Source organism: Antedon mediterranea, chromosome 6, assembly GCF_964355755.1.
Source record: "Antedon mediterranea chromosome 6, ecAntMedi1.1, whole genome shotgun sequence".
NCBI lineage: Eukaryota > Metazoa > Echinodermata > Crinoidea > Comatulida > Antedonidae > Antedon > Antedon mediterranea.
In genome coordinates this window covers 1,490,695-1,515,130 of record NC_092675.1, presented here as the reverse complement: position 1 = coordinate 1,515,130, position 24,436 = coordinate 1,490,695, and the positions used below count along the sequence as shown (strand labels likewise).

At 31.8% G+C, this 24,436-nt stretch overlaps 3 protein-coding genes across 3 annotated transcripts; 1 reads left to right on the top strand and 2 right to left on the bottom strand.

Annotated features, from left to right (window-relative positions):
- Positions 1–1,533: 1,533 nt before the first annotated feature.
- Positions 1,534–8,444, bottom strand: LOC140051830 (cysteine-rich protein 1-like). Its single transcript, XM_072097152.1, has 4 exons — positions 8,287–8,444; positions 6,935–7,029; positions 3,974–4,031; positions 1,534–3,642 (listed from the first exon to the last, which is right to left on the bottom strand). The coding sequence occupies exons 1-4, from the start codon at positions 8,324–8,326 to the stop codon at positions 3,587–3,589; spliced, it is 249 nt and encodes an 82-aa protein (XP_071953253.1). The 5' UTR covers positions 8,327–8,444; the 3' UTR covers positions 1,534–3,586.
- Positions 8,445–8,531: 87 nt separating this feature from the next.
- On the top strand, positions 8,532–14,354 carry LOC140051030 (isovaleryl-CoA dehydrogenase, mitochondrial-like). Its single transcript, XM_072096099.1, has 11 exons — positions 8,532–8,724; positions 9,328–9,417; positions 9,864–9,915; positions 10,371–10,540; positions 10,765–10,858; positions 11,378–11,508; positions 11,876–11,972; positions 12,195–12,288; positions 12,421–12,502; positions 12,791–12,968; positions 13,591–14,354. The coding sequence occupies exons 1-11, from the start codon at positions 8,581–8,583 to the stop codon at positions 13,725–13,727; spliced, it is 1,269 nt and encodes a 422-aa protein (XP_071952200.1). The 5' UTR covers positions 8,532–8,580; the 3' UTR covers positions 13,728–14,354.
- A 194-nt stretch (positions 14,355–14,548) lies between these two features.
- Positions 14,549–24,436, bottom strand: LOC140051029 (microsomal triglyceride transfer protein-like). The gene is made up of 17 exons (XM_072096098.1): positions 24,413–24,436; positions 24,000–24,175; positions 23,241–23,434; positions 22,783–23,016; positions 22,133–22,398; positions 21,208–21,358; positions 20,853–21,013; positions 20,233–20,401; positions 19,711–19,824; positions 19,167–19,379; positions 18,458–18,672; positions 18,216–18,313; positions 17,768–17,889; positions 17,241–17,462; positions 16,864–16,988; positions 16,492–16,662; positions 14,549–16,237 (listed from the first exon to the last, which is right to left on the bottom strand). Exons 2-17 carry the CDS (start codon positions 24,046–24,048, stop codon positions 16,066–16,068), a joined length of 2,676 nt encoding a protein of 891 aa, XP_071952199.1. The 5' UTR covers positions 24,049–24,175; positions 24,413–24,436; the 3' UTR covers positions 14,549–16,065.

Below are 24,436 nucleotides of genomic sequence, written 5' to 3'. Positions count from 1 at the left end.
AATAGGGTTGTTTTTTTTTGTATTAAAAAACAAAACCAAAACCTTTCACTTGCGGATTTGATGAGGAGTACCCAAATATCTGGTAGGTCATTGAAGAATTGTTTAAAAGTCGCTGTTAGTGTTTCTATTGAGTTAAAAGCTAATCTTTGAAAATAAAAAAGGATATTATTATTAAAATCAAAACAATGGAAGGCTCTCTTTGATTTCTTGACACGGTTTGTTTGTTTGTTTGTTTCATTTATTTATTTTCCACACATTGAACAAAAGGAACAGATATATGAACTATAAGAAAAGAAAAAAGAAGACAATGTGTGAAAGGAGATTAAAATAAGTAAAAATTACTTTAAGCATTGACCACCTGAACAGTTGTCGACATGACAAGAAAACTAATAATTAATATAAAATATTGACGACAAAAAACAATATAATAAGGAAAAAAATATTTAAAAAACCATTGAATACGATAGGCCTACCTTCTAAAAAGTAACCGGTGAGTGATTTTTATTGGAATACACAACATATAAAGTTAACAAGTGAAAAATCGTGGCAAAGATTTTTTGACGGGAAGCGGGAATTATTGAAGTTTGAGGGGAGGAGGGGTCTTAAAAAGATGATATCATCACAATATAATTGAGCCAAATGAGATAGGCATTAGAGACCTATTTTTACCCTTAATTGATGTCAATAATTACTTACACCTTTATGATTAAACCAACAAATTATAATGAAACTATTATTTAAACAGAAGCTTATAAAACTGATTGTATCCACTAAAAACGGAGAAAATAGCGCGCCTGTATTTATTATTGAAACAAAAAAGTAGAGTTGCTTTTTGTTGATAATATGTATACCGCCCTCTATAAAATAAGAATAAGACAACTTTAAAGTAACACTCGAGAACGATTAGGATTCTTTTACGACATTTATTTGCATTTGCCATAATACATTGCATTACAAGTTGCTTGGTAATTTTGAAATTACGTAGCTTACACTATTTATATACTTTTTACTAGCACATGGAAGACAAGCTGCAAACAAACAAAATTAGCCTTTTTCTTACATTAAAATATACGATTTTATTGAAATATAGGCCTATATGTATTATTGGGATATATCATGGATGTATAATCTAATTTAATAGGTCCATGGCTAATTTTTTAATAAAGAATAAATAAATGTATAGGCCATCAGGGCTACAATATATTTTCCAAAAAAGTGATCAGTTTTGGAGCAGAATTTTACAGACAGGTTAGGTAACCTTTTCATTTGTAGTCTGTGATGATGTCATCACCATAGAGTGATAATTCATTCACATGACCATGCCAGTATTGAATTGAAACTGTACCAATACTTGTGGTCATTAATTGGAGCTGAGAGGAAATTCACTGTATTGGAGGAAGCACATAATTACTTCTGGTGTATTATTGTGTATATCATAGATAAATTATACACAGTTATCAATACCAGCAACTTTATATGATAAGCCTACACAACAGATTATATTAAAATAGCTATAATATTATTTTGATAGCGTAGTGTACATCCTTTACATGATGTAATTTATTATGTTCCTCAAAGTAAATCACTACTTTAGTCTATTCAAGTGTCATGTTCAACAAGGTTACAACTTAACAAGTAAAACACTTTGTGTCATCTTATTCTTACTTGATCTCAACACAACAAGCACTTACATCAGGCTCAAGAGGAAAAATATGTCACAGTATTACATAAACAGATATATAATTATATATATATAAATCCAAAGGGAAATTACTTAAATAATTACAATACTATGGGTATCAGTGGCTGGATCTCAACGGAGATACAAAAAAATGAAACAATATATTTCAAATTCTTAATTTAAACATCAACATTCATAGTACAGTCAACTCTCTCAATACTGGATACCTTTGGGCTGGCCAAATATGTCTGGTTTTCCAGAAAGTTTGGTATTCGGAATGTGTTTGGGACTCACTGTTTGGACCTCAAGAAAAGTCTGGGAGAGTTTCCGGTTTTCAGAAAGTCTGGCGGTATTGGGAAAGTTTACAGTTTGTATTGTCTTTAATTTGGAGTTAATACGTTGTTTTATTTCATCTCACGTTGTTCAGTGGATACTCTGGTATGAAGACAAATTGAAAGAAATGCCTAAATATATACTGTAGTAGATCATCTGCATATCAAGCACAAGATTCCAAGTTCAAATCTTGGACAATTCCTTTCACCCACTGTTTCTTTCACAAATGTTCTATCTTTATCTTATACACATTTATTTATTTCACAAATTATATACTAATAATAATTTGTATTAATTTGTTTGGTCTTACTTGACTTTCCCTTAATAGGTTTAAAATGTATTTATACAATGACCACATAATAGAGTCTACTGAAACATTTATTTCATAATTAAAATGGATTTATAATAAAATATGTGATTCTCTTGGCACAAACAATTTCATTTCAGATTATTTAAGAAGATTATAATAAACATATTTTCATGATTCATAATTTATACATATTAAAATGTATTGATACTAAAAATATCTGATGCTCTTGCCACATCAAACGATTTCAATTCAGATTATTTCAGAAAATTATAAAAAACATATTTATGTTACATCTAAAAAATGTGACATTTACATTTGTTTTTATTTATAGCTTTAAAATCTATGTAAAACAATAAAGCTCTGTCTACACTATCAAACTAGAAAAGTGTGATGTGCCCAAATATGGTAGTGATATGACATCATCACATCCATATATGGGCACATCACATTTTGTTGTCACATAAAGTTTGATAGTCTAGACAGAGCTAAAGAGCATTTTTTTCTGGTAGACCAGGGGACAATATACTGTATAAACATTCTTCCCTGATAAAATAAATAAATAAAGTATATTAACAGATATTCTATTTTGACGTGAATACCATATTTAAAACAGAAAATTTAGAATACAATTTAACAAAATTAACATTTGTGCTCTGTCTACACTATCAAACATTATGTGACAAAAAATGTGGCCATATATGGACATGATGATGTCATATCACTACCATCATAACATTATGATGTGAAGTACCTTTGAGCACGAGTATTCATGAAAAGGGCGCTCTAGAAATCTGGTAAATATATGGGCACATCACACTTGTTTTGTCAAACTATCTTGATAGTGTAGACAGAGCTGAATACTGACAAGTCACTAGTTTCATACATTGAGTTGTTCAGGTTGTGGCTATGAATTATTTGTCTGCAGCCTTTTGTTACAATTAATAGTGATTTTGAATAATTTAAAATATAATTTACATATTTATGAACTAAGTCTGGTTTATTAGAAACAACTTTTATCATAATAATGATTTTGAATAATTTTAAATACAATCTACATATATTTATGATTTAATTATTAAGTTGATAAGAAACACTTAAATCATTTGAGTCATTTCTAAAAAATTAGATGTTTTTTAAGCGTGAAACTTATAAAATAGGCTTAAGCACCTAACTATACTTTTGCTAAAAAAAATATGTACATTTAATAAAAGCACTGGTATTCTGGTCCTCTTGATGGAGCAGTTGCCATGGTCATACAATATTTATCTGGGTTTGTTGTAGTAGCTGTTTGGAGCGGTAGATGATCCTCCACGGAAACCTGTGAGAAAGAAAAGTAACATCTTTATTAGGCCACATCAATCAAATATAAAAACAGGCATGTTTCAGTTGGCGCTTGGGCTGAAACATACTTGACTTATCATATTCATATGTCAAGTTTTAAAAAATGTTTGAACTAAACAATCATGTATTCTATTGTATACAGTTTACATTTTTCATTAAAAAAATTAGTTTTCTCAATGAGAAAGCATATTATTTTTGTAATTGTATCTACTGTGGAGTAGCTTTGCGTCAGGGAGTTGAGTAATTGGTCAGATGTTTTGCCTACTCTGACGTAATTTGTACTCATACTATTTTTGGTAGGTTCTTACCCGAAGGTCCAAACTTTTTAGCATAACAAGGTTGATGGCAATATGGATCTCCATTATGCTAAAAAAGAAACAAAGATATTGTCATTGTTTGTTATTGATATTAATCCATTTAATCAGGATACAACAGGATTCTAATTATTATTATAGTTCTAGACCATAATTAGTAAAATTTGATATTTTGGCACATATGGCATTTCATACGCATAATACTTGAGCTCACTATTACGTAGTATTGAGACAAAAATCGAAACGCTGATTTGGTGGACAACCATAAAAATGTTATTTCTACTAAGAAAATCTGTATGTATATTGATTTGATTTTGATTTGAATTTATTAGGAAAATCATCATAAAAAATACCCAAGGAGACCAGTCTTTTTGACTGATTGGGCCACCCACCCTGGTTAAATATTGTGAATAAATAAATAAATAAAAATACAAAATGATAACATAAATTACTGACATTACAAATAATACATTTATAACAGATTTTTCAGGATAGAAAAGCTTATTAGCTTATTTCCGTTGGGATCCTTTTATAATCTAAAATATAAACATTACAAAGTATTGCATTAAACACGTAAATATAACAAAAATAATAACATATAAAACAAGTTAAATAAAACAATAATAAACAAGTTAATAGTGGTCTGAATACAAATAGGGATTTTTAAATAATACTGTTTCAAATAATTTAAAAGTTGAGCACACTGTAAGTAATTAGTGCAGAGAGATTAGATATGAATGTTAGTAGTATTAGTAGACCAGTCTAGACCCCTGACTACTCCTTATCCTGAGAGAGAGGAAATCTGATTAAAACTATCATCATTTGATTATGTAATCTAATCATCATAACTTTCTACAAATCAGATGAAAAATAACAGAAACACACCATATATTAGGCCTAGTGTTCCAAAGCTCTGTCTACACTATCAAACTTTATGTAACAAAAAAATGTGATGTGCCCATATATGGACATGATGTCATATCACTACCATTAATATCACTACCATATTTGGGCACATCACATTGTTTTTGCACATAAAGTTTGATAGTGTAGACGGAGATTTAAGCTGTTTTGAATGTAGTGGAGTGCAATATACAGGTGGAAAGCCCCTGTTTAAGGGCACATTTATCTGTGTTTCTGAAATGTTTATACACAGTATGCCATGATGTATGTTATATGCCATTTTTGATGACCATTTATAAACATTCTAATAAAATTAACACAATCAGTAGATTTAATTACTAAATGTAAGCTTTTTGTTGGCATGCGTTTTTGTTTAAAAAGAATGTCTAATATTTGTATTTAGCCTTTTATACTGTTTCTATGTTTCTGTTAAAAGCTACATTTTCAACATGATTTTATATAATATTTTTATGTTTTAGAAATTTACTAATGCATCAATAATCTCTTATTTATGTAATGATGACAACAACAGATTGTGAACTTTCACCATTATTATTACTAGATTTCATGCGTTTACAGCACAACAATCATTAACAGCACAGCTTATGAAATTTACCCAAGCATCAACCAGGACCTGATGACTCACTCGCAGCGACTCAGTAATTATAATTTTAGGCTCAGACGCTCAATCAAAATATGCATAATTGATGCAAATCTAAAGTGCTGCTATAAATTGTGACAAGTTTGCAAAACTGAAACGTTGTGATGTATAATTGATTATGTAAGAGATTCACTGAAGAGAAAATGTACAATTGAAAGCCGTGTTTAAAAATATATAATGTATTATCTTGGGAATAAATTACTTAAATACAACAAAACAGATATCTGACTGCATCTTGTTTTTACAGAACATTCATAATTGACACTTTAAAAAAAAAAAAAAAAATCAGTGGCGTGCTCTATCTAAAGGATTTCTAAAAAACTCGTCAATTTATGATGATATTATATATGTAGTTGGTTTATTAGAATTTAAAAAAAAAATTCTACTAATTTGAAATATTTCTCTCAACAAAATCTAATAACATCATTAATGTAAATACCATATTCAAACGTTCATATGTTTGACTATTTTTTTCTATTTATATTTGAAATCAGCATCCGTTTTATTTTTTTACATAATTTAAATAATTTTATATTGTATATAGTTATTCCTTTGAATATTTTTAGTGTACTTAAATTTGATTACCTCAGGGTCTTCTAGCAGTCCCTATATATTACCTCTATTACCAATTGTTGTAATTAATTACTTATATGAGAATGTACTAAATTTACTACCTGCCTATGTTATGAATTCTTTCAGCGGTGATCCTTGTCACTGACGATACACTTGTCAACAGAACAATATTTGTTACAAATCTTCACTGGTATTACTTAGCAAGAACACCAGAGATAGTACTTCCACCTAATCTACTACCAATGTTTACCACTGGTTTTACTTAGCAAGAACACCAGAGATAGTACTTCCACCTAATCTACTACCAATGTTTACCACTGGTTTTACTTAGCAAGAACACCAGAGATAGTACTTCCACCTAATCTACTACCAATGTTTACCACTGGTTTTACTTAGCAAGAACACCAGAGATAGTACTTCCACCTAATCTACTACCAATGTTTACCACTGGTTTTACTTAGCAAGAACACCAGAGATAGTACTTCCACCTAATCTACTACCAATGTTTACCACTGGTTTTACTTAGCAAGAACACCAGAGATAGTACTTCCACCTAATCTACTACCAATGTTTACCACTGGTTTTACTTAGCAAGAACACCAGAGATAGTACTTCCACCTAATCTACTACCAATGTTTACCACTGGTTTTACTTAGCAAGAACACCAGAACTACCAATTCTCATCACTGGTGTTACATACCTGAGCGTGACCACAAGAGATCTACAACTAATTCTTACCACTGGTGTTACTTAGCAAGAACACCAGAGACAGTACTTCACATAATCTACTACCAATCTTACCACTGGTGTTTACGTACCTGAGCATGACCACCAGAGCTTAGCAGCTTATTACACTCCCTGCACTTGAGACATAACTTATGCCAATCTTTGCCAAGTGATGATACTTTCTCAGCTAAAAGAACAAATGAACAAAATAATAATTATAAAATATAAACTCTAAATCAATGAGCAAGTAAGTTGTAACCAGGTTTGGTCTTATTACACGTTTTCACACATGCATACGCGAACCTAGTGAAATCTCGTAGACAGAGCTTTAGAATAACTAAAGGGGGAAGGGATAGGGGATAATGTGAAGGAGGTTGTGCCCTCTTTTGACAACAAAAATTAAATTAAACTACATTTTGTATTGATTTTTGACAGTCTACTAATGAATCCTCATGATCTGTAAGAAAAATTGATTTTATGCATTCTCAAAAGAGAGTGTATATAACATAAAATCTTCTTCCTCTCATTGAATATAAAGTTCAAGATAAAGTAGGCCTGTACATTTATTCTATTACGTATCATGATTCAAGTACAATACACTTATGGGATTGCCTTTCATTGTCATTTATTGTCATAGTAAACAATTTGTTAACCTTATATCTCCCACCACTTCCTTTCAATTCAATTGGGATTTACTAAAAGACTATAATTTAAATCTTCAAATCAGTGACGCTGCTCGTATTGTGGTTTTAACCAATCAGATTGTATTATTTTATGGTTTGAACTAAGTATTTCATGGTCTGTAGTTTAACATGGGATAATTTTAAGTACTGTTTAGTAAATAATAAAACAAAAATCAAAACCACTAAAAAACCAAAAGTGATAATACATTCAATCAATCATCAATTAAATATGTTATTCAAAAACTTGAGTTTTACATAACCACAGTGACTATGACATTTTCTATATAATATACAACAATATAAAAAGTACTTTTAATAATTCTTTTCAACATATTTAATTTTAAATGATATAGATAAAAACTAACCCTAAATAAAAATTAATGTTAACTAAACAAGCAGTGTGATTTAGGTCTACCCAAATAATTTTGTTTGAATAAATGGAAAATTTAAAAGAATTACTTTAAAAAAACCTTTTTTTACTCATTTTATGTCCTATTTTATGTCCTATATTATTTGTGTGATATTTTCAACTTTTCAATATAACGATATCACCTTGATACATTTGATTGATATGACACAAAATGTATGTTTAAAACATTTGACCAATGGTATTTGATTCCTTCATAAATTTACAGAAACTGGTTTTTCCATCATCTTCCACCAGTTCTGTGTGAGTGTCATCTTACCGTTTCCCTCTTACACTTCCTAAGTTTCAATTCCCTATGATCCGCATTTTGCTGTATTTTTTAGTCTTTACTCACCAAAATAGACTTCTTTATTGCATGTTGGACACTTAGGCATCTTGTTTTTGTTTTAACTACCTAAAGAGGAGCAGAAACACAGTAGGATCACACAGTTACTGATAAAAGACTTCTTGTCCAGAGAACGTACTTAGTAAACTGAGACAGTCACTGGTCAACCCACCACTTGAACTTCATGCTTGAATGAAGAGATAGATCTGATATTATTGGTGGCGCTGTCGAAATTCTCATGCTCTGAAAAGAATTATACAACAAATAATTATTGTACATTTATACATTTCACATTTTAATAGGATGGCATTAAGGGCAAATAACTTTATTCGGTCTATTTGGTTGAATAATAGCTATAAGAGCTGTGCTTCAAAATGTTTCCGATCTTTTTCTGCTCATGTAGAAGTTGACGATGAAATTTCATGTCTTACGGAGGACCAAAAACAGGTAGGCATATATATAGGCCTAGCTAGGTAGATGGCTATGTCCAGGTGGTAGAGGTGGGACCGAGCGGGGATGGAATGAGTGAGGAAGGTCGTACTCGTATTGTGTCATAGGCCTAGAAATATTATAGTGAACTATAATGATATTTGTATGTTTGTGGCAGTCCTGCCTGCTATTGAGAGCTTGAGAGTGTGGTTTTTAGAATCTAGGTTTTAATAATGAATAGTAGTGCTTGACTATATTAATACACAACACCATGAATATTTATTATAATAATATTGCAAAAAAGCAGAGCAGTACCCTATATATAAATAAATAGTAAATAAAAAGCATTCTAGTAATAACTTGAACGTTTTAATGCATTTTTTTTAAAGTTATAATAGTGTCTTTGTCTATTCTATTTATTTCTACATGATATGTATACTTGCAGTTAGAAAATTAACGGCAGCTGCATATATATTGACGAATTATGATTGCTTCTCACAACAGTCGTAAAAATTGCAAGATAGCTTAATGTATAGATTTATCATTTTAAAATCATAATTTATTAAATTAAATAATAAAAACAATTAAAATGGTGATTATATAATATTTGTGCACTTTCAGCTTCGTCAAACTGCTTTCCGCTTCGCTCAAGAAGAGCTTGCACCATATGCAGATGAGATTGATAGAACAAATGAATTCAAACAAATAAGGGTAGGCATACTACGTTAATATTCATACACTAAAGCTCTGTTTACACTATCAAACTAGTTTGACAAAAAAAGAGTGATACAGTATGCCCAAATATGGTACTGATATGACATCATCAACATTTTTTTGTCACATTAAGTTTGATAGTGTAGACAGAGCTTTAAGCTTTGTCATGATGTGATGTGCCCATATGTGGACATCATGATGTCATATCACTACCATATTTAAGCATACCATTATCACTACCATATTTGGGCACTTGTTTTGTCAAACGAGTTTGATATTTTAGACAGAGCTAAACATTATCAAACAGTCATTGTTTACAATTAAATGCACAATTCAGGTTTTAAAATGTTTTCTATGTTATTTACACAATCATAGATGGCTTTTAAACTGTTGGTTTTTGTCCTTCAAACTAGAATTTAATACATTATATTTTTATATTTTAGGAATTTTGGAAAAAGCTAGGTGACATGGGTTTTCACGGAATTGCAGTGCCTGGTAAAGCTAATCATTTTGTAATGATTATTTAAAGATTCTTTTGAATTCATTTTTTTATTCTAAAAGAATATTGTACATATTCATATGAATGATTTAAAAGATGTATAGTATGTATTGTTAGTATAGATGTAAATTTAATCACTTCTGTAGAAAAAACTCCGAAAAAATGTTTTCACTTATTAAAATGACAAAGTAAACAGTTAAATTCAACATAAAACCCATTGGCTGGCAGCCTATTTGACTATTTTTGCTTTAAATTACAGTTTTTTCAGGTAAATATTTTTTTTGGATCCAATATTTGGTAACAGTTAAAATGTGACATTAAAATGGTACAGTATATTAAAAAAAAATTGAAAACAAAAATGTTTGTAGGGGGACAAAAGGAATAAAGGAATATTGTAATATATTGTATTTATATGAATTATTTGATGATTTAAATTATTTTTATTTTTCAGAAAAGTATGGTGGTGTTGGAGGTGGCTACCTTGATCATTGTATCATTCTGGAAGAGATGAGTCGAGCTAGTGCTTCAATTTCACTGAGCTATGGTGCCCATTCAAACCTATGTATTAACCAAATTGTAAAGAATGGAAATGAAGAACAAAAACAAAAATACTTACCTAAGGTATGGACAAAAAATGTGGTGTGCCCATATATGGACATGATGATGTGATATCACTACCATATTTGAGCATATCACTACCATATTTGAGCATATCACTACCATATTTGGGCACAGCACACTAGTTTGATAGTGTAGGCAGAGATTAATGCTGCCAGTGGGGTTGAATGCTGTGTTATTTTTAATTTGGAGTTTTGTATTGATATTTGTTTGCTTTACATTTTAAGCTTATAAGTGGAGAGCATATTGGAGCATTGGCCATGAGTGAAGCAGGGAGTGGGTCTGATGTTGTGTCCATGAAGTTAAAAGCTGAAAAGAAAGGTTAGTTTGTTTTTTTTAAACTTCTGAATTTACTATGGCATCTGTTCTTCATTGTTGGCTATGGTATAAATACTATACTATATTCATATGCAACCCTAATAAGTACACAGCACTTAACAATGTTAATTTATATTATCTATGCACACAATAAAAATAGTTTGATAAAAAAACTGTGTTGTGCCAAAATATAGTACATAGTGATATGATGTCATCGTGTCCATATATGGGCACATCATATTTTCTTGTCACAAAAAGTTTTGATAGTGTAGACAGAGCTTAATACAATATATAAGTTTAATACAAGTACAGAACCAATAAACTTGTGGATTAAAAATAAATAGAAAAGATGAGCCCTTCATCTACATTCATTTTCAGAGAAAAAAATTATTATATACAGAAACAAACATAAGATTTCATATAAGATGTATAATTTATTACAGTATGCTCCTTGAAGAACACCCAGAATCATCAACTAATATAACGAAATACTTACTAAGTTACTTTACTATTATTGTTTAGGTGATCATTACATACTCAACGGTAGTAAGTTTTGGATAACAAATGGTCCTGATGCAGATGTGTTGGTTGTGTATGCCAAGACAGAACCAGACCAAGCCTCACATGGTATTACAACATTTATCATTGAGAAGGTTTGTATACAGTGTATGCCTAGAAGTTGAATAGAACAGTTTGTATATAGTGTATGCCAAGAAGTTGAATAGAACAGTTTATATTCAATGGCATGTACACCTGTAAATGTTATCTCTCTTTTAAAACACCTACTAAAATAAACTATAGGCAATTAATCTAACAATTTAAAAAAAATATAAATTTGGCTGCAGGGTAGATAGACTTAGGCTGTGTTTATACAACACCCTTTTTACTTTACACGCCCGCTATGTATGCATGTTGGCTGCAGGGTAGATAGACTTAGGCTGTGTTTATACAACACCCTTTTTACTTTACACGCCCGCTATGTATGCATGTTTTCACATGCTTGTTTGTTGTTTTGTACAGGGAATGAAAGGTTTCAGCACAGCTCAGAAACTAGACAAGTTAGGAATGAGAGGCTCAAACACATGTGAACTGGTGTTTGAAGACTGTCAAGTTCCAGGTAAAACCATGCTTTTTAATGATTATTTGAATGTTTTAATCAAAATATGGAGGATACAGTGCATGCTCTCCCCAGGACAAGGCCTAAACTTCACGGCCATCTTGGAGGGCTCTTTTCCACTAAAAGACATTTGCCATATACCTTCAATTACCAAATTAAAAGTTCTCTCAAGATCTAGAATGTATGTTTATATCCTAATTTACTTGTGTTTTATTTTTAAAGCTGAAAATATATTAGGAGGTATAAACAAAGGAGTATATGTATTGATGAGTGGTCTGGACATTGAGAGGCTAATTTTAGCTGCTGGACCATTAGGGTGAGTGTAACCAACCTATTATTATAGAGTTTGAATTTTCCCATTTTTTACACCTTTTTAAAAAATAATTATCAAGAAAACAATCAGTTGGATTTTGAAATGTATATTGAATATTTATTTATAACGTTTCAGATTAATGCAGGCTTGTGTGGATATAGCCTTCCCTTATTTACATGAGCGTAAAGCCTTTCAACAACCTATAGGACACTTCCAGGTAAGTTTGTTTGTTTGTTAGTTATTTGGTGTTACATATACAACCAACTAAGCCCGTAGACCTGCTTCCGGTGGGGTTCTTATGGCGGTGAATTGGCAGTACACCGGGAGATGATATCTTAATCTTTACCAAAGTGTACTGCATTCTTTAACGTGTACATGAGACATGTTATGAGAGAAGACAAATTTTTTAACTTAACACTTCCTTGAAACTACCTGTAATCCTTCTTTACCATGTAATGCAATAATCTTTAATATTATCTGAAAATTATTTCTCTGAAATCTACAGTTGATGCAAGGAAAAATGGCGGATATGTACACCAGGTTAAATGCGTGTCGGTCATATGTTTACAATGTGGCGAAGGCAGTAGACAGAGGTCATGTTAACAGCAAAGACTGTGCTGGTGTTATCTTATATGCTGCTGAGAATGCGACGCAAGTAGCCCTGGACGCCATCCAGTGTCTAGGTACTACTATGAACTACTATTACACATTATTATTATTTTCCTAGATTTATGAAATTATGTACCATGGGTGAAGGCACCCTCCGTTATGTTCTTTACTAATAATGCCTCAAACAGAATTGATTCATTGTACATTGTAATGTCAAGAGTGTACTTGTGTTTAATCAATCGTGTGCGAAGGTGTAGAGAAAAGTGCGATTGTTTGGCTTAGAATGAAAACCAGAAAGGAGGATATATTTATTGCGCTTTAAATGTGTCATGTAGTTTGCAAGCCAATTGGTAAACAAAATCATTGATCATTATCATTTATAATATAATAATTCACATCACCTAGCAAAACTCTGTGGTTTACACATACTGGGGGAATACAGTGTGTTGTACTCCATAGTTTGGCAGGTGAAAGGGGTATAAGCTTGGGTCTCATTTGACCAATCACTGATGATGTTCACGGTCGGTTGTCATTGGTCAACTTTCTTGCATTGTGTCTACGTCCTTACATTTGGGAGCCAAAATTAAGAGAGGGAGTTTGTCCTGTTGATTTGCTATTGCATACATATAGGTTTAGGCTGACCTCCCTGGGGCAAGTAGCTGTCATAGTTTTAATATAATTATTCTTCATTTTCAGGTGGTAATGGATATATAAATGATTACCCCACTGGCCGTTTGTTACGTGATGCAAAGCTGTACGAAATTGGCGCTGGTACAAGTGAAATCCGCAGACTTATAATTGGAAGGGCATTCAACGCAGAGTTTAAGCAATAAAATAGATTCATCATAATATTATATTTTTAAAAGTATATTTATATGACAAGGTTGTCGCACAGATTTTAACATGGTGTATTTCCACATAGACGTATTAGGAAATTACTAGATGTCATATAGGCTAGCTACAGCTGTCTGGCAAGGTATTCAGGTGAAATGGACATTGTGGAACAGATCCTATTAGAGCAAGTTGTCTGTGAATGTTCAATTATGTGAAGTAAAATCTCAATAGATTTTTATTAAATGTTTTAGACTTGCACTGATGAAGGGCTAATGTTACCTGAAAGCTCTGCTAACTTTTCTGGCTGATTTACTTTATCGTTTTGATTTAGCTTTTCGCTTATTTTTTTTGTATCTCCATTGAGATCCAGCCACTCATATAAACAGCATTGTCATTTTTTCAGTATTTTGCCTTTGGAGTTAGATTTTTATTAACTTGTACATATATTAATATATAATGACTAAAAATAATAAAATAATGACAGTCAGCCCTAATGATACTGTAAAGGAAAATAAATACAGGCTTCCAAAAAATGTGTTCTAAAACTTTTCCAAACACCAGTGTCTGATTTAACCACTTTATTACACATTAAAACCACAATAAAAGGAAATCAAAAACATTAATTCATTCATTTTATTTTAAATTGTTTTATTGCATAATTGTCATTGATTTTAGTTCTTTTACTTTGCATAGCAACTCTACTTTGTTCTAAACAATATTATACATAGCTTTTACGAAAGTTTTAATATCTTTTAATTTTACGTAATCTTTATTTGCAACCTGGAAAATCATTTTTGACCTCACAGAGCTGCATTAGTGCATTGTGGTATTTTAATAATAAAGCCAATACTGAAAATAAACTTTGTGATAGCTCTAAAGTACACTTGTCGTTAAACTATATCTTTTTTAAAACTAAAAGATATAAAACACAGTACAGTAGGTTGTGGTTAATGCTAGAACATGCAAACATAAACATTTTAAGTGTACTTTTGAACAGCCAAACATGCAATTTCAATACTGCTATTGGTGGGATAGAATTTGAGGGGCATTTTATTAGCATTGTGTTTTGCATAAAGATCCACTGGAGTGTTTTTTCTCAACTATACAGCTCTAGCCTACAAATCAAGCATAATACTTCGATGGCACTTTGATGTTAAATTTAAATTTCATCATTTAAAGTCAAAGTTGCTGATCAGTATTAACCTAAATATTCCTATAAAGCGAACTAACTTATCTAAATATATATATATCTATATTTTTATTTTAAAATTGTCAATGTTTATTGAAATCAGTATCAAATAGTAATTATTCAACAAACAAGAATGGAATGTTCATTTTTTCACCCATTCAAAACAAAAAAATAATCTGAAATACTTAAATATTTGAATTCCATAAATCTAACATTACTACTTGATTATCCTACCATTCTAGAATTGAGTCAAGTTTGATGGGTGAACTACTACTAGACTACAACCCAGAGGGTTAGATGTAGAAAATGAGTGCGCATTATTTGGGATATGGGCTTATACTTTACTACCAGTAAAGTATTGGACTAAGAAAGTAAATGTTTAGCATTACTTTATAATATATTTTTGAACCATATATTTCAAACGATTTCATATAGAAAAGGTATATATTTAATAAATACAGTACCAGCGTAAGATGAATTGGGAAGACACGTGTTTCACCCTAATTGAGTATCTCCTTCATTATGCCATCCCTTTATTTATTATATATGTATTATTACATAACCCTCATTTGCCATTTATATAATAGCTATAGGTTACCCTTATATCAAAGTTGTCTTAGGCTTTTAATTTAAGACATCTAGTAGAAATTTCAATATTCCTAAAGCAAAATAGTCATTTCATGGCAGTAAGCTTGGAATAACCTTAACTACATAAATCTTGTTTTAATTGTTTAATATCCCAAAACATTGTTTAAAAATACCGGGTTGGTGTCCGGCAGGGTTTATCCTTTATGTTTATTTTTTCTCTTTTATTCGTTTTGCTAATTTTCAGTACTTATGTTTGGCCTTGATGAAAAACACCCTTGGGTGATTCAACTGTTTCCGTGTGAAAAGAAAGTATATAATATTATTACTGTTACAGTAGCCTTCACCATGAATCTCAATGAAATTTCATTGTATTTCATCTTCGTAATAGTCACAATTTCTTTGCGCTATATCAAAACTCCCAATATTACATTGGGATACTGCCCCTTGGTATCGGTATGTATACATTCTGATTCATACAGACAAAAAACAAACAAAAATCACATGAAATCTTGAACAAAAGTTTAAAAACCAAAACCAAAGTAGTGTAAACTGGTTTTCATTTACCACCATGAATCACTTTCTTCCTCCTCCTGTCCCAGCATTTGATCACATTGAATTGAGTTCTGCTTGTATAGTTTGAAAGACTGGGGTGGTGCGAGAGTATTCCTCTTAACTGCCACGCTAAATTTAGTTGTGGAGCCCATTAGCTCCTCATATTTATAAACTCTATGTCTGAAAAACATCAATTAAAATGAAAAAGTTAAACTATGTTGAAAAGATAGATTGGAAATACCACACATCTGTTTAGTACAATTGTAAACAAACCCCTTCTTCCTTAATTTGAAATAGTAAACACAAATTTGTGAAGTCAGGAAATTCAGGAGAAACCGTGGAGATTTAGGTCTGTATTGAATGCCATAGTTGCAATGCCAAGCATTAACAAATAGGATACAGCAATAATACATGCATTTAATGCAAATTCTTACCTAAATAGCAAGGGTTCCTGCATCATTTGCATACAGAACTTGGCTGGCAATTCTGCGAATAGTACTGTAGTTATAAAGGTGATACTGCCATCGGCGTCAGCAGAATATTCCATTCCAGTTTTAAGGAATCCTGTGTCAACTTTCAGAGATCCTCGGACTGCCATTGCACCACTGAAAATAAAAAGAGAAAACTCTTTTGTATCCAATTGGGCACTTTTCTAAAACTGACTTCACATAAGGTTTGCTGATGTAAAAGTTTAAAGAATAGATTCCATGAATCTCTCACGGTAGTTTGATGCGATAACTGTGCCGACGATCATAATGCTATATGTTCGAAATATTAATTAATTATTAATTAACACTTTTACATACTTGTTATAAATGGAAGTTGTAGAAGATCTTTCCCACAGACTGAAATCAAGCCCTCCACTAAGTTTAAGAGATACTGTTCCTTGTACTGCAACCTCAACGCCAAATCCAGATTGTAAGCGGATGGTCTGAAACAGGATTTATTGAGATGGTTAAATACACAGTTGTCATCACTATATATTCTAGTTACATCACGTTAATTCAACGTGTGCCAGTGGGGACATGAATATGATTCCTCATGCTATTCTTCCAACACTATTTTGTAGGATTGTAGGTCAGGTGACAACAATTGATATATTGGCATACAGTAGGTTCTGGGTTGTCAAAAATTGAAAGCTTCCTAACTATATATAGAGTATAAGCATGGTTTTACACTATACCTCAAAATGATCCTGAAGTAAGATGATTCCTTGAAGGGCTGTCATACTACTGTCTGAACCCATGCTCCACACAAGACTCATCAGGTCACTCATAGTCATAGAAAAGCTCATAGGTCGAAGTTGAACATCCATCATTTTGACAGACAATCCAGCAGCGGCACCTGCTTCCTCTCCAGTGTCTTCTCCAAGGAAGGTTTCTAAACCTCTTGCCCAGATTCCAACCTAAGGTTACGTGCAGATTTTGGAATTACTTTTTCTGTGTTTATAAATTGTTTATGTTAAATGTTCTGAATATTTTTAACTACTTGTCAAATTTATAACAGTACACATGATGCAATAAAGTGACTACAATTGAATAAAAAAAGAATGTGATTGAGTGCAACCTAAATTATTCTGAAAATAGTAAAGCTCTGTCACACCATCAAACTTTATGTGACAAAAAAATATGATGTGCCTATATATGGACATGATGATGTCATATTACTACCATATTTGGGCACATAGCGTAGACAGAGCTTAAGTCTTACATTAGCAATCTGCAGAGTGTTGTCATCAGCTTCAAGGTTGACAGAAAAGTCACTCTTCCGCAGCACAGCAGTGGATGTAAAAAGAATGTCTTGGTCAAATGTTGACAGTGCATCAGCAGTATCTGAATGAAAGCGAATATTCTTTGAAAATTCTGTGTATTTCTATTTTTATATAAACCTTTTGATCTTCAGCTAAAGCACCTATCTTGTTTATGGATTTTTATGTAAATGTATCTCCGATTTATATAAATGTGGTTATCTGTTTTCTATTTTCATACATTTTTATCAATTTAAAATGTATAACTTGACAATGTGTGTACGCATTTCACTCGTTTAACAAATCACAGAAGAAATGATACAGTAAAATATGAAGACCACTCAGGTTATGACAGAAAAAGGTTCAGTATTTGCATATTTTATGAATACATTTGCCTATTTAAATGCCTACCTGCCATAACATTAGTAAAGGCTGCAGAAAGTCCACTGTGGGCACGTGTGTTATAGTTACTAACTGCTGCAGAAGACAGAGCTTTGCGAACTGTTTTTCTGTCAAAAAAGATGTGTAAATAACAATATTTAATTTATTCTCTAATTGCCACTATACTTTTTGTATGTGTCTCTTGAAAAAAGTTTTTAAGATGTATAACAGAGTATGATTATGGGTTGAAAAAATGATATCATTTTACCAACCCTGCCACAGTATTTAGCGTCATCAAGTTGTCAATCTTTGCTGTCAGAAATGTTACCATCTCCGGTACTTTCTGGCAGTTTAGAGACAGCAGGATATTAATAACATCTTGTTCAGAAGGATTCTTTGTAAGAAGGCTGTTGGCAGCCGTAAGCCGGATTACATATGTGTATTCACGTTGAACTTCATGGTATATTCTGTTGAGTACTGCATTCACCTGTCAAGATGAAAGGCTGTTATGGTAAGTTTATTAGACATTCATGATATACTGTTTATATGGTGGTTAGATTATCAAAATTGGTTTTATAATAAACGAGAGAGCCATAAAAGTATGTCACCATGGTTCAGGACCACAGAATATGGCTGCATCACATTGGCCAATGAGCCATGCCATCTTGAAGTGATGCTCCTTACTCCGCCATGCACCACTGTGCCTACATTACAACATGTCGAGCATACCTTTGGAAATTCACCTGTAAGTAATGTACTGGCATGTCTGTGCACCTTAAATTGCCAGTAAACGGAAGCAGTGATGTGGGTTAGAGTGGTCTTTTTATTCCGTTTTTTTTTTTGCAAAATTGTTTGTTGTTTTTAGTTTCAAGGTTACTAAGTGCTTTTTGTGGATATGTGTGCTTTATAAATCTTATTATCTTTTCTTATATCAACGCAAGAACGCACAAGTGAATAAATTATATGATATTAGAATCTTACTTCTTTTGTAAAGAATTCTTTGTCATAGACGTCCATAACATTGATTACTGTAGTTAAAACGTCTGCATCCACTTCATTGGAAGCAATATCGACAAAGGTTTGAAAGAGAGATGGCATCTCTGCATTGCCCAGAGCACGAAGTCCTTGACATTTGGTTGCTACATCATCAGACTTCACCATTTCTAATAGATACTCCTTGATGTCAATAGCAACCTTTAAAAATAATCATAATCTTGTGATGTACATGGCATAGATGAGAATCTCTGGCTAATTAAAATAGTTCAACCGTTATAGTTAGCCAATAAATGCCTCCAACCAATGATTCTGAAAGTTGTAATCTTCTGTTTAACACTACAGTCAAGGCATTAAATAAATGCAATCCTCATTATACTTGAAACTGAAGAAAACAGATTAGGCCCTCTACGGACCACCGCAGCCAGCAGTGTATCTAATCTTTTCTTTAACAAGAACTGTATGTACACAGGACCAACGGCTTTACTCCTCATCTGAAGAACTCAATATTATAGTGTAATGTGTAACATACCTTTGTTTTACATCTGGACTCAGTACCACAGTATATGCCTAGTAGATTTCCAAGTGTTAGCGCCAGCGTCTCTTTAACTTCATCATTTGGTACACCATTATTTTTTAGCATATCCTAATCATTGAATGAGAATAATATTAAAACAAAATTATTAAATATGAAATATTCCACAAAAATCCCACTTTAAGAGAAATTCATTTATGTATACATATAGAGCTTAAACTTTTGTTCATATAAACAGGATCAAATGCTTAAAGTAATTTTAACTTATTTTGATCTCCTTTCACACATTGTCTTGTTTTAAATGTATAAATGTCTGTTCTTTTTTGTTCAATGTGTGGAAAATAAATAATTGAAACAAACAAACAAACAAAAATATATTTATATGTCACTAAAATAATAGTATCAGTAAAAACGAATTAAAAAAATAAATAAATTAACATATTATTTGAAAAATGTATTTTAACAATTTTGTTAAATTTTCTACATTTAGGATATTCTAAAAAGCAAATGTATACTTACTAAATATTTTTCTAGAAGAAATTCACTAGGGTGGTTATTATAACCAGTTACAAAGAATATCCGCTCAATACCTTCTGCATTTTCTTCATCTTTGAAGTTTACCACTTCTAAGAGGACCTTCTCTGACGCCAATGTCTGTGTTGCTGCAAGGATATCCATCAATTGAGGTCTAGAAAAAGAATCGCACAGCGTGATTATGTGTCTAATGGAAATATAGTAATACAAAAACTTAGGTAGACCTTTAATTAGTATTACGATATTATAAAGATCATTTTTGTTTTGTTGATAAGATTAAACTGATTTGGCCTTGCATAAAACAAAGATGAAAGGGTGAAGAAATGTAGAACTCAAGTTTAGACTACATCTATGAATGAATGAATGAATATAATCCTTCAAAAGCATAGTACTGCACATCAATCTTCATTTATGTATTATTTCATGTCTATCATTGATAAATACAGTTTACATGACAGAGAGGGAAATTATTTTAATATTCCACTACACACTAGAATCTCAAAACTCCAGAAGGCTTTAGAGTGTCTTAACCTTTTGTATTACCCTAATGTATTTATAGGAAAGTCGTCATTTAAGGTGTAAAGAAAAATAAATTTAAAACTTACAGAATATCTTTATTTTTAGGATCACGAAGAACTGCTAGAAGAGTATCTTTACCAGCGTTGCGAAATGCAAGAACAGCGTCAATCGACGCAATAGCTGATTCTGTTTTGGACATGTGTTCACCTTTTAAATTTGACCTTAAACGTTCCATAACTTTGGAAGGCTGTAATGAATATAAATATGGATCAAAGTAATAGATACATTTGAAATACAGAAGTAAAATAAACATCTGAGGATATGTTGACTAAAAGCAGGGATAAAGATTTACAATGAAATTTAAAAGATAAATACAAATTAATAAAATAAACACTGTGACATATATATCAAATATCTCAAATTGAAATTGTAAAATCTTACAATTTCACAGCCACTGGTACATTGTTGTTGAGTTGGTTCTGAGATCATTGAGATAGCTACCAAGTCAGTATTACTGGCCAATGCATCCTCTATAGTTGACCCTGACAACGTCTTAGCACCTCCTTCTGTTGAGACATATGTTAAGTCTTGTCTGCAAATAGCAAAATATTATTTTTTGAAATAATAAATGAAATAATGGAGTGTTTTAAAGCATGTTGTTGTTCTGCAAATATTGATACATTTTTTCTGTTTGTAACCAATGAATTTGGATGAGAAATAATTTGTTTTATTCATCCTTATTATAATTGATATGAATCCATTTTCAACACTTTTTTCGAACCTGTTAAAATATGAAACATATCATTAAAATCAAGTAACTGTCATCCACGTGGCAAGGGTTGTATACTTTGATAACCTTGTAAAAATATAACATATTGACAAAGTCAAACTAGTCATATCTTTGTGTTCATTGTGATTATTAAAATATTTGATGAGATTAGAGCACGACCTATTATAGCAAAGGTCTTTCCCCTTTGTTCATATTACAGTACAGACTGTGACAAATATGTTTGTTTTGTCAAGTACAAACAGAAGATCAATGTGATGAAAGAATTTAGTTTTGTGCAAGTTTAATTTATGTGTGATTTTGAAATCTATTATTGCTGTATGGAGCTTTACAACATTATACAGTAACTTTTGTTTTTTTTTGTAAAAAAATTACAAATTTATTACGCAGTAGATTCCCTCTTTTTGGGACACCCTCAATCAGGGTACATCTATTATGGGAACGGTTTCCCTGGAAATGAACAAGGGGCAATATATGTTTTTCAATATTCTGGCCAATTAGGGAAGATCCTATTAATGGGACACTTTGTTGAGTCCTCAAGGTATCCTCTTAAAGGGTTGGAGTTTGAGAATGACTTACGTTGAGACAACAGAAGAAGCCAGAGATTTTCTAACGTTGATTCCAGTGAAATGACTTTCAAAGCTGCTTGCTGATTGGATAATAGAACCATCATCAGACAACTTGTAGTCTGCTTTCACATCTGACCTCACATCAATGTCCATGATCTGTTGCGGGTGGTAGTAATTGAAGTCTACAGGAGCAGAACAGGTTTTTGAATCTTTAACCTTTTTAATGGTTCTCTCCTTAGCAGTGTATGTTACCCGACATTCACCAGATGCATCAGTCTAATGCAATCAAGAGTGTATGAAATGATTAAAAGATTAATAAATAAAAGGATGATTATTAACAAAATTAATGAATATATTATAAATCAATAAATTGAAAAAAAAATAAAATTCTCTCCTTTTTTTCTTATGCATCCAACCGTGAGTAACTAGCCAATTACAGAATGGATAAACTATTTTATAATTAATAATAAGTCTAATTTGAGGCTTAGGGAGTGTAGTTTAGAGGGTTGTGGGTTACAACCCTAAGTCAGGATTGAACTCTGGACCTTGGAATTGGAAGGAAAGCACCAAGCTAAGCTCATTAATTGAATTGATAATCCCTATTAAAGTATTTACAACAATTTTTGTTTATAAAAAAATGCACACAGCTTTTTTTGTTACCTCAGTGACTTTTCCGTTGGCCAATTGTATCTGAAGCAGGCTAATCAGGCCACGCTTCATGTTAAGAGATCCAGAAACATCCCTCTCATTAGCATAGATTGACCCAACTCTGCCATCATTCCATTGGAAGAATACCGAATAAGGTGAAACTATTTGTTTAGAAAGGGGTGCATTTGCAAATGTGTTCCTATCCTCTGGCCGCTCTGACACATTGGAAACTTTTGCATCTTGCACCTGCAAAAAGAGGAATTATTTGAAGAAATGTGCACAAAAGCATGTGTAACTGAAATCCTGTCCCAGTTTTGATTTTTTTTATAGTTAAAAAGGCTCCATATTTGGAAAAATTCTGAACCAATCTCTCACATAAATTTGTTTTTGATTGATGCTGTTTGGGCAGTATTTGATAATTAAAATTGGCCTTGTGAGTCAAAGTCGAATATGCCTACTAATTTACTTACAGTTAATTCAATTAACTGATCCTGTTTATTAGCACTATTTTGCCATGCTACCACTAAGTTGACATTTGAGGACAGTTTAAACCCGGCGTCAGAATGTCCAATAGTATCTTTGTCCAGAGAAGGGTCATCCACTTTTAATTCAGTTTCGTAACTGTACTTGTACATTTTCCCAAGTTCGTAGTTCAAGGCAGTGCCTGAAATTAAATTGAATTCAATCATGGTCACATTTTCATAATAAAAAATAGCAAAATTATTTGATCTTTCAGTGCAACCAGTTAATAATATAGTAAAATAGTAATACCAGCGCTCTTAACCTTAACCTGTAGTTCAGATGTGAACGTTACACTTTGTTAAAATAGGAAGTTGATGGTACACTAAAAGCTAGTGTTACAAAAGCGGTTGATTTCCTGGTTGGACATTTATAATGTCTAGAATATGTCTGAGCAAATCTAGACATGTATGTATTCAATTATTAATTGACTAGACTTAATGAGTATGATTTATGCATATCTATAGTTTAAAACAAAAAGAACCAAATAGAGTTTTGATTTTTTTGTGTAATTTTGTTACAATTCAAAATTTTGTTAATTGCAGTTGGTGGAAATTTGGAATTCTAGGCTAGTTACTTTTGTGAGTTATCTTGTAAAAAAAATTTTAAAAAATAGAAAATTTTAAAAAATGGATTACACCCATGCTTCTCCTACTTTTTCATACTACTGATATTACATTGTTGTCGGAAACAAATATTAAATTACTTACATGTTGAAAGAATAAAACAAAAAGCCAATAAAGTTAGTTGCATCTTCATTTTGTATTCAGCAGACTTTAAATTCTTATAAAACTCCTGTTCAAGATGGTTACTTTCTTCTGAAACTTTTATTCAGCTTCTAGTCACATCTAAAAGTCGACGTGGCCAACTGTGAAATCACCGGCAACTATGTAAAATAAATTGCACAACAAATAATGTAACAATAGTCCCAGATTACAACGACCTTTGGAAACAAAAAACTATAGTTCGTTTCTCTATCAAATTATGATAAGACAGAGGAACCGGGAGCTGTTAGTGTTAGTGATAGGTTGTAAAGTCTTACTCCTCTACCCACGTTCAGATAATAATATTATCAATAATTCATGCCAAGTTTATGATTAAAACTTATAATTACAAGCCTTACCGTTTTGGGGAGTTGTTTCTTGTC

Bases quoted from the DNA above. Each gene is read 5' to 3' on its own strand.
- LOC140051830 (XM_072097152.1), bottom strand. From the start codon at position 8,326: ATGCCTAAGTGTCCAACATGCAATAAAGAAGTCTATTTTG. The intron at 4,032-6,934 runs GTACGTAAACAC...TTTCTTTTTTAG, and splicing joins GCTCTGGTGGTCATGCTCAG to CATAATGGAGATCCATATTG. The intron at 3,643-3,973 runs GTAAGAACCTAC...TCTTTCTCACAG, and splicing joins TAAAAAGTTTGGACCTTCGG to GTTTCCGTGGAGGATCATCT.
- LOC140051030 (XM_072096099.1), top strand. From the start codon at position 8,581: ATGGCATTAAGGGCAAATAACTTTATTCGGTCTATTTGGTTGAATAAT. The intron at 11,973-12,194 runs GTAAAACCATGC...TTATTTTTAAAG, and splicing joins TGAAGACTGTCAAGTTCCAG to CTGAAAATATATTAGGAGGT. The intron at 12,969-13,590 runs GTACTACTATGA...CTTCATTTTCAG, and splicing joins GGACGCCATCCAGTGTCTAG to GTGGTAATGGATATATAAAT.
- LOC140051029 (XM_072096098.1), bottom strand. From the start codon at position 24,048: ATGAAGATGCAACTAACTTTATTGGCTTTTTGTTTTATTCTTTCAACA. The intron at 19,825-20,232 runs GTAAGTATACAT...TTCAATGATTAG, and splicing joins TTCTTCTAGAAAAATATTTA to GATATGCTAAAAAATAATGG. The intron at 19,380-19,710 runs GTATGTTACACA...TTATTTTTAAAG, and splicing joins AGTCCAGATGTAAAACAAAG to GTTGCTATTGACATCAAGGA.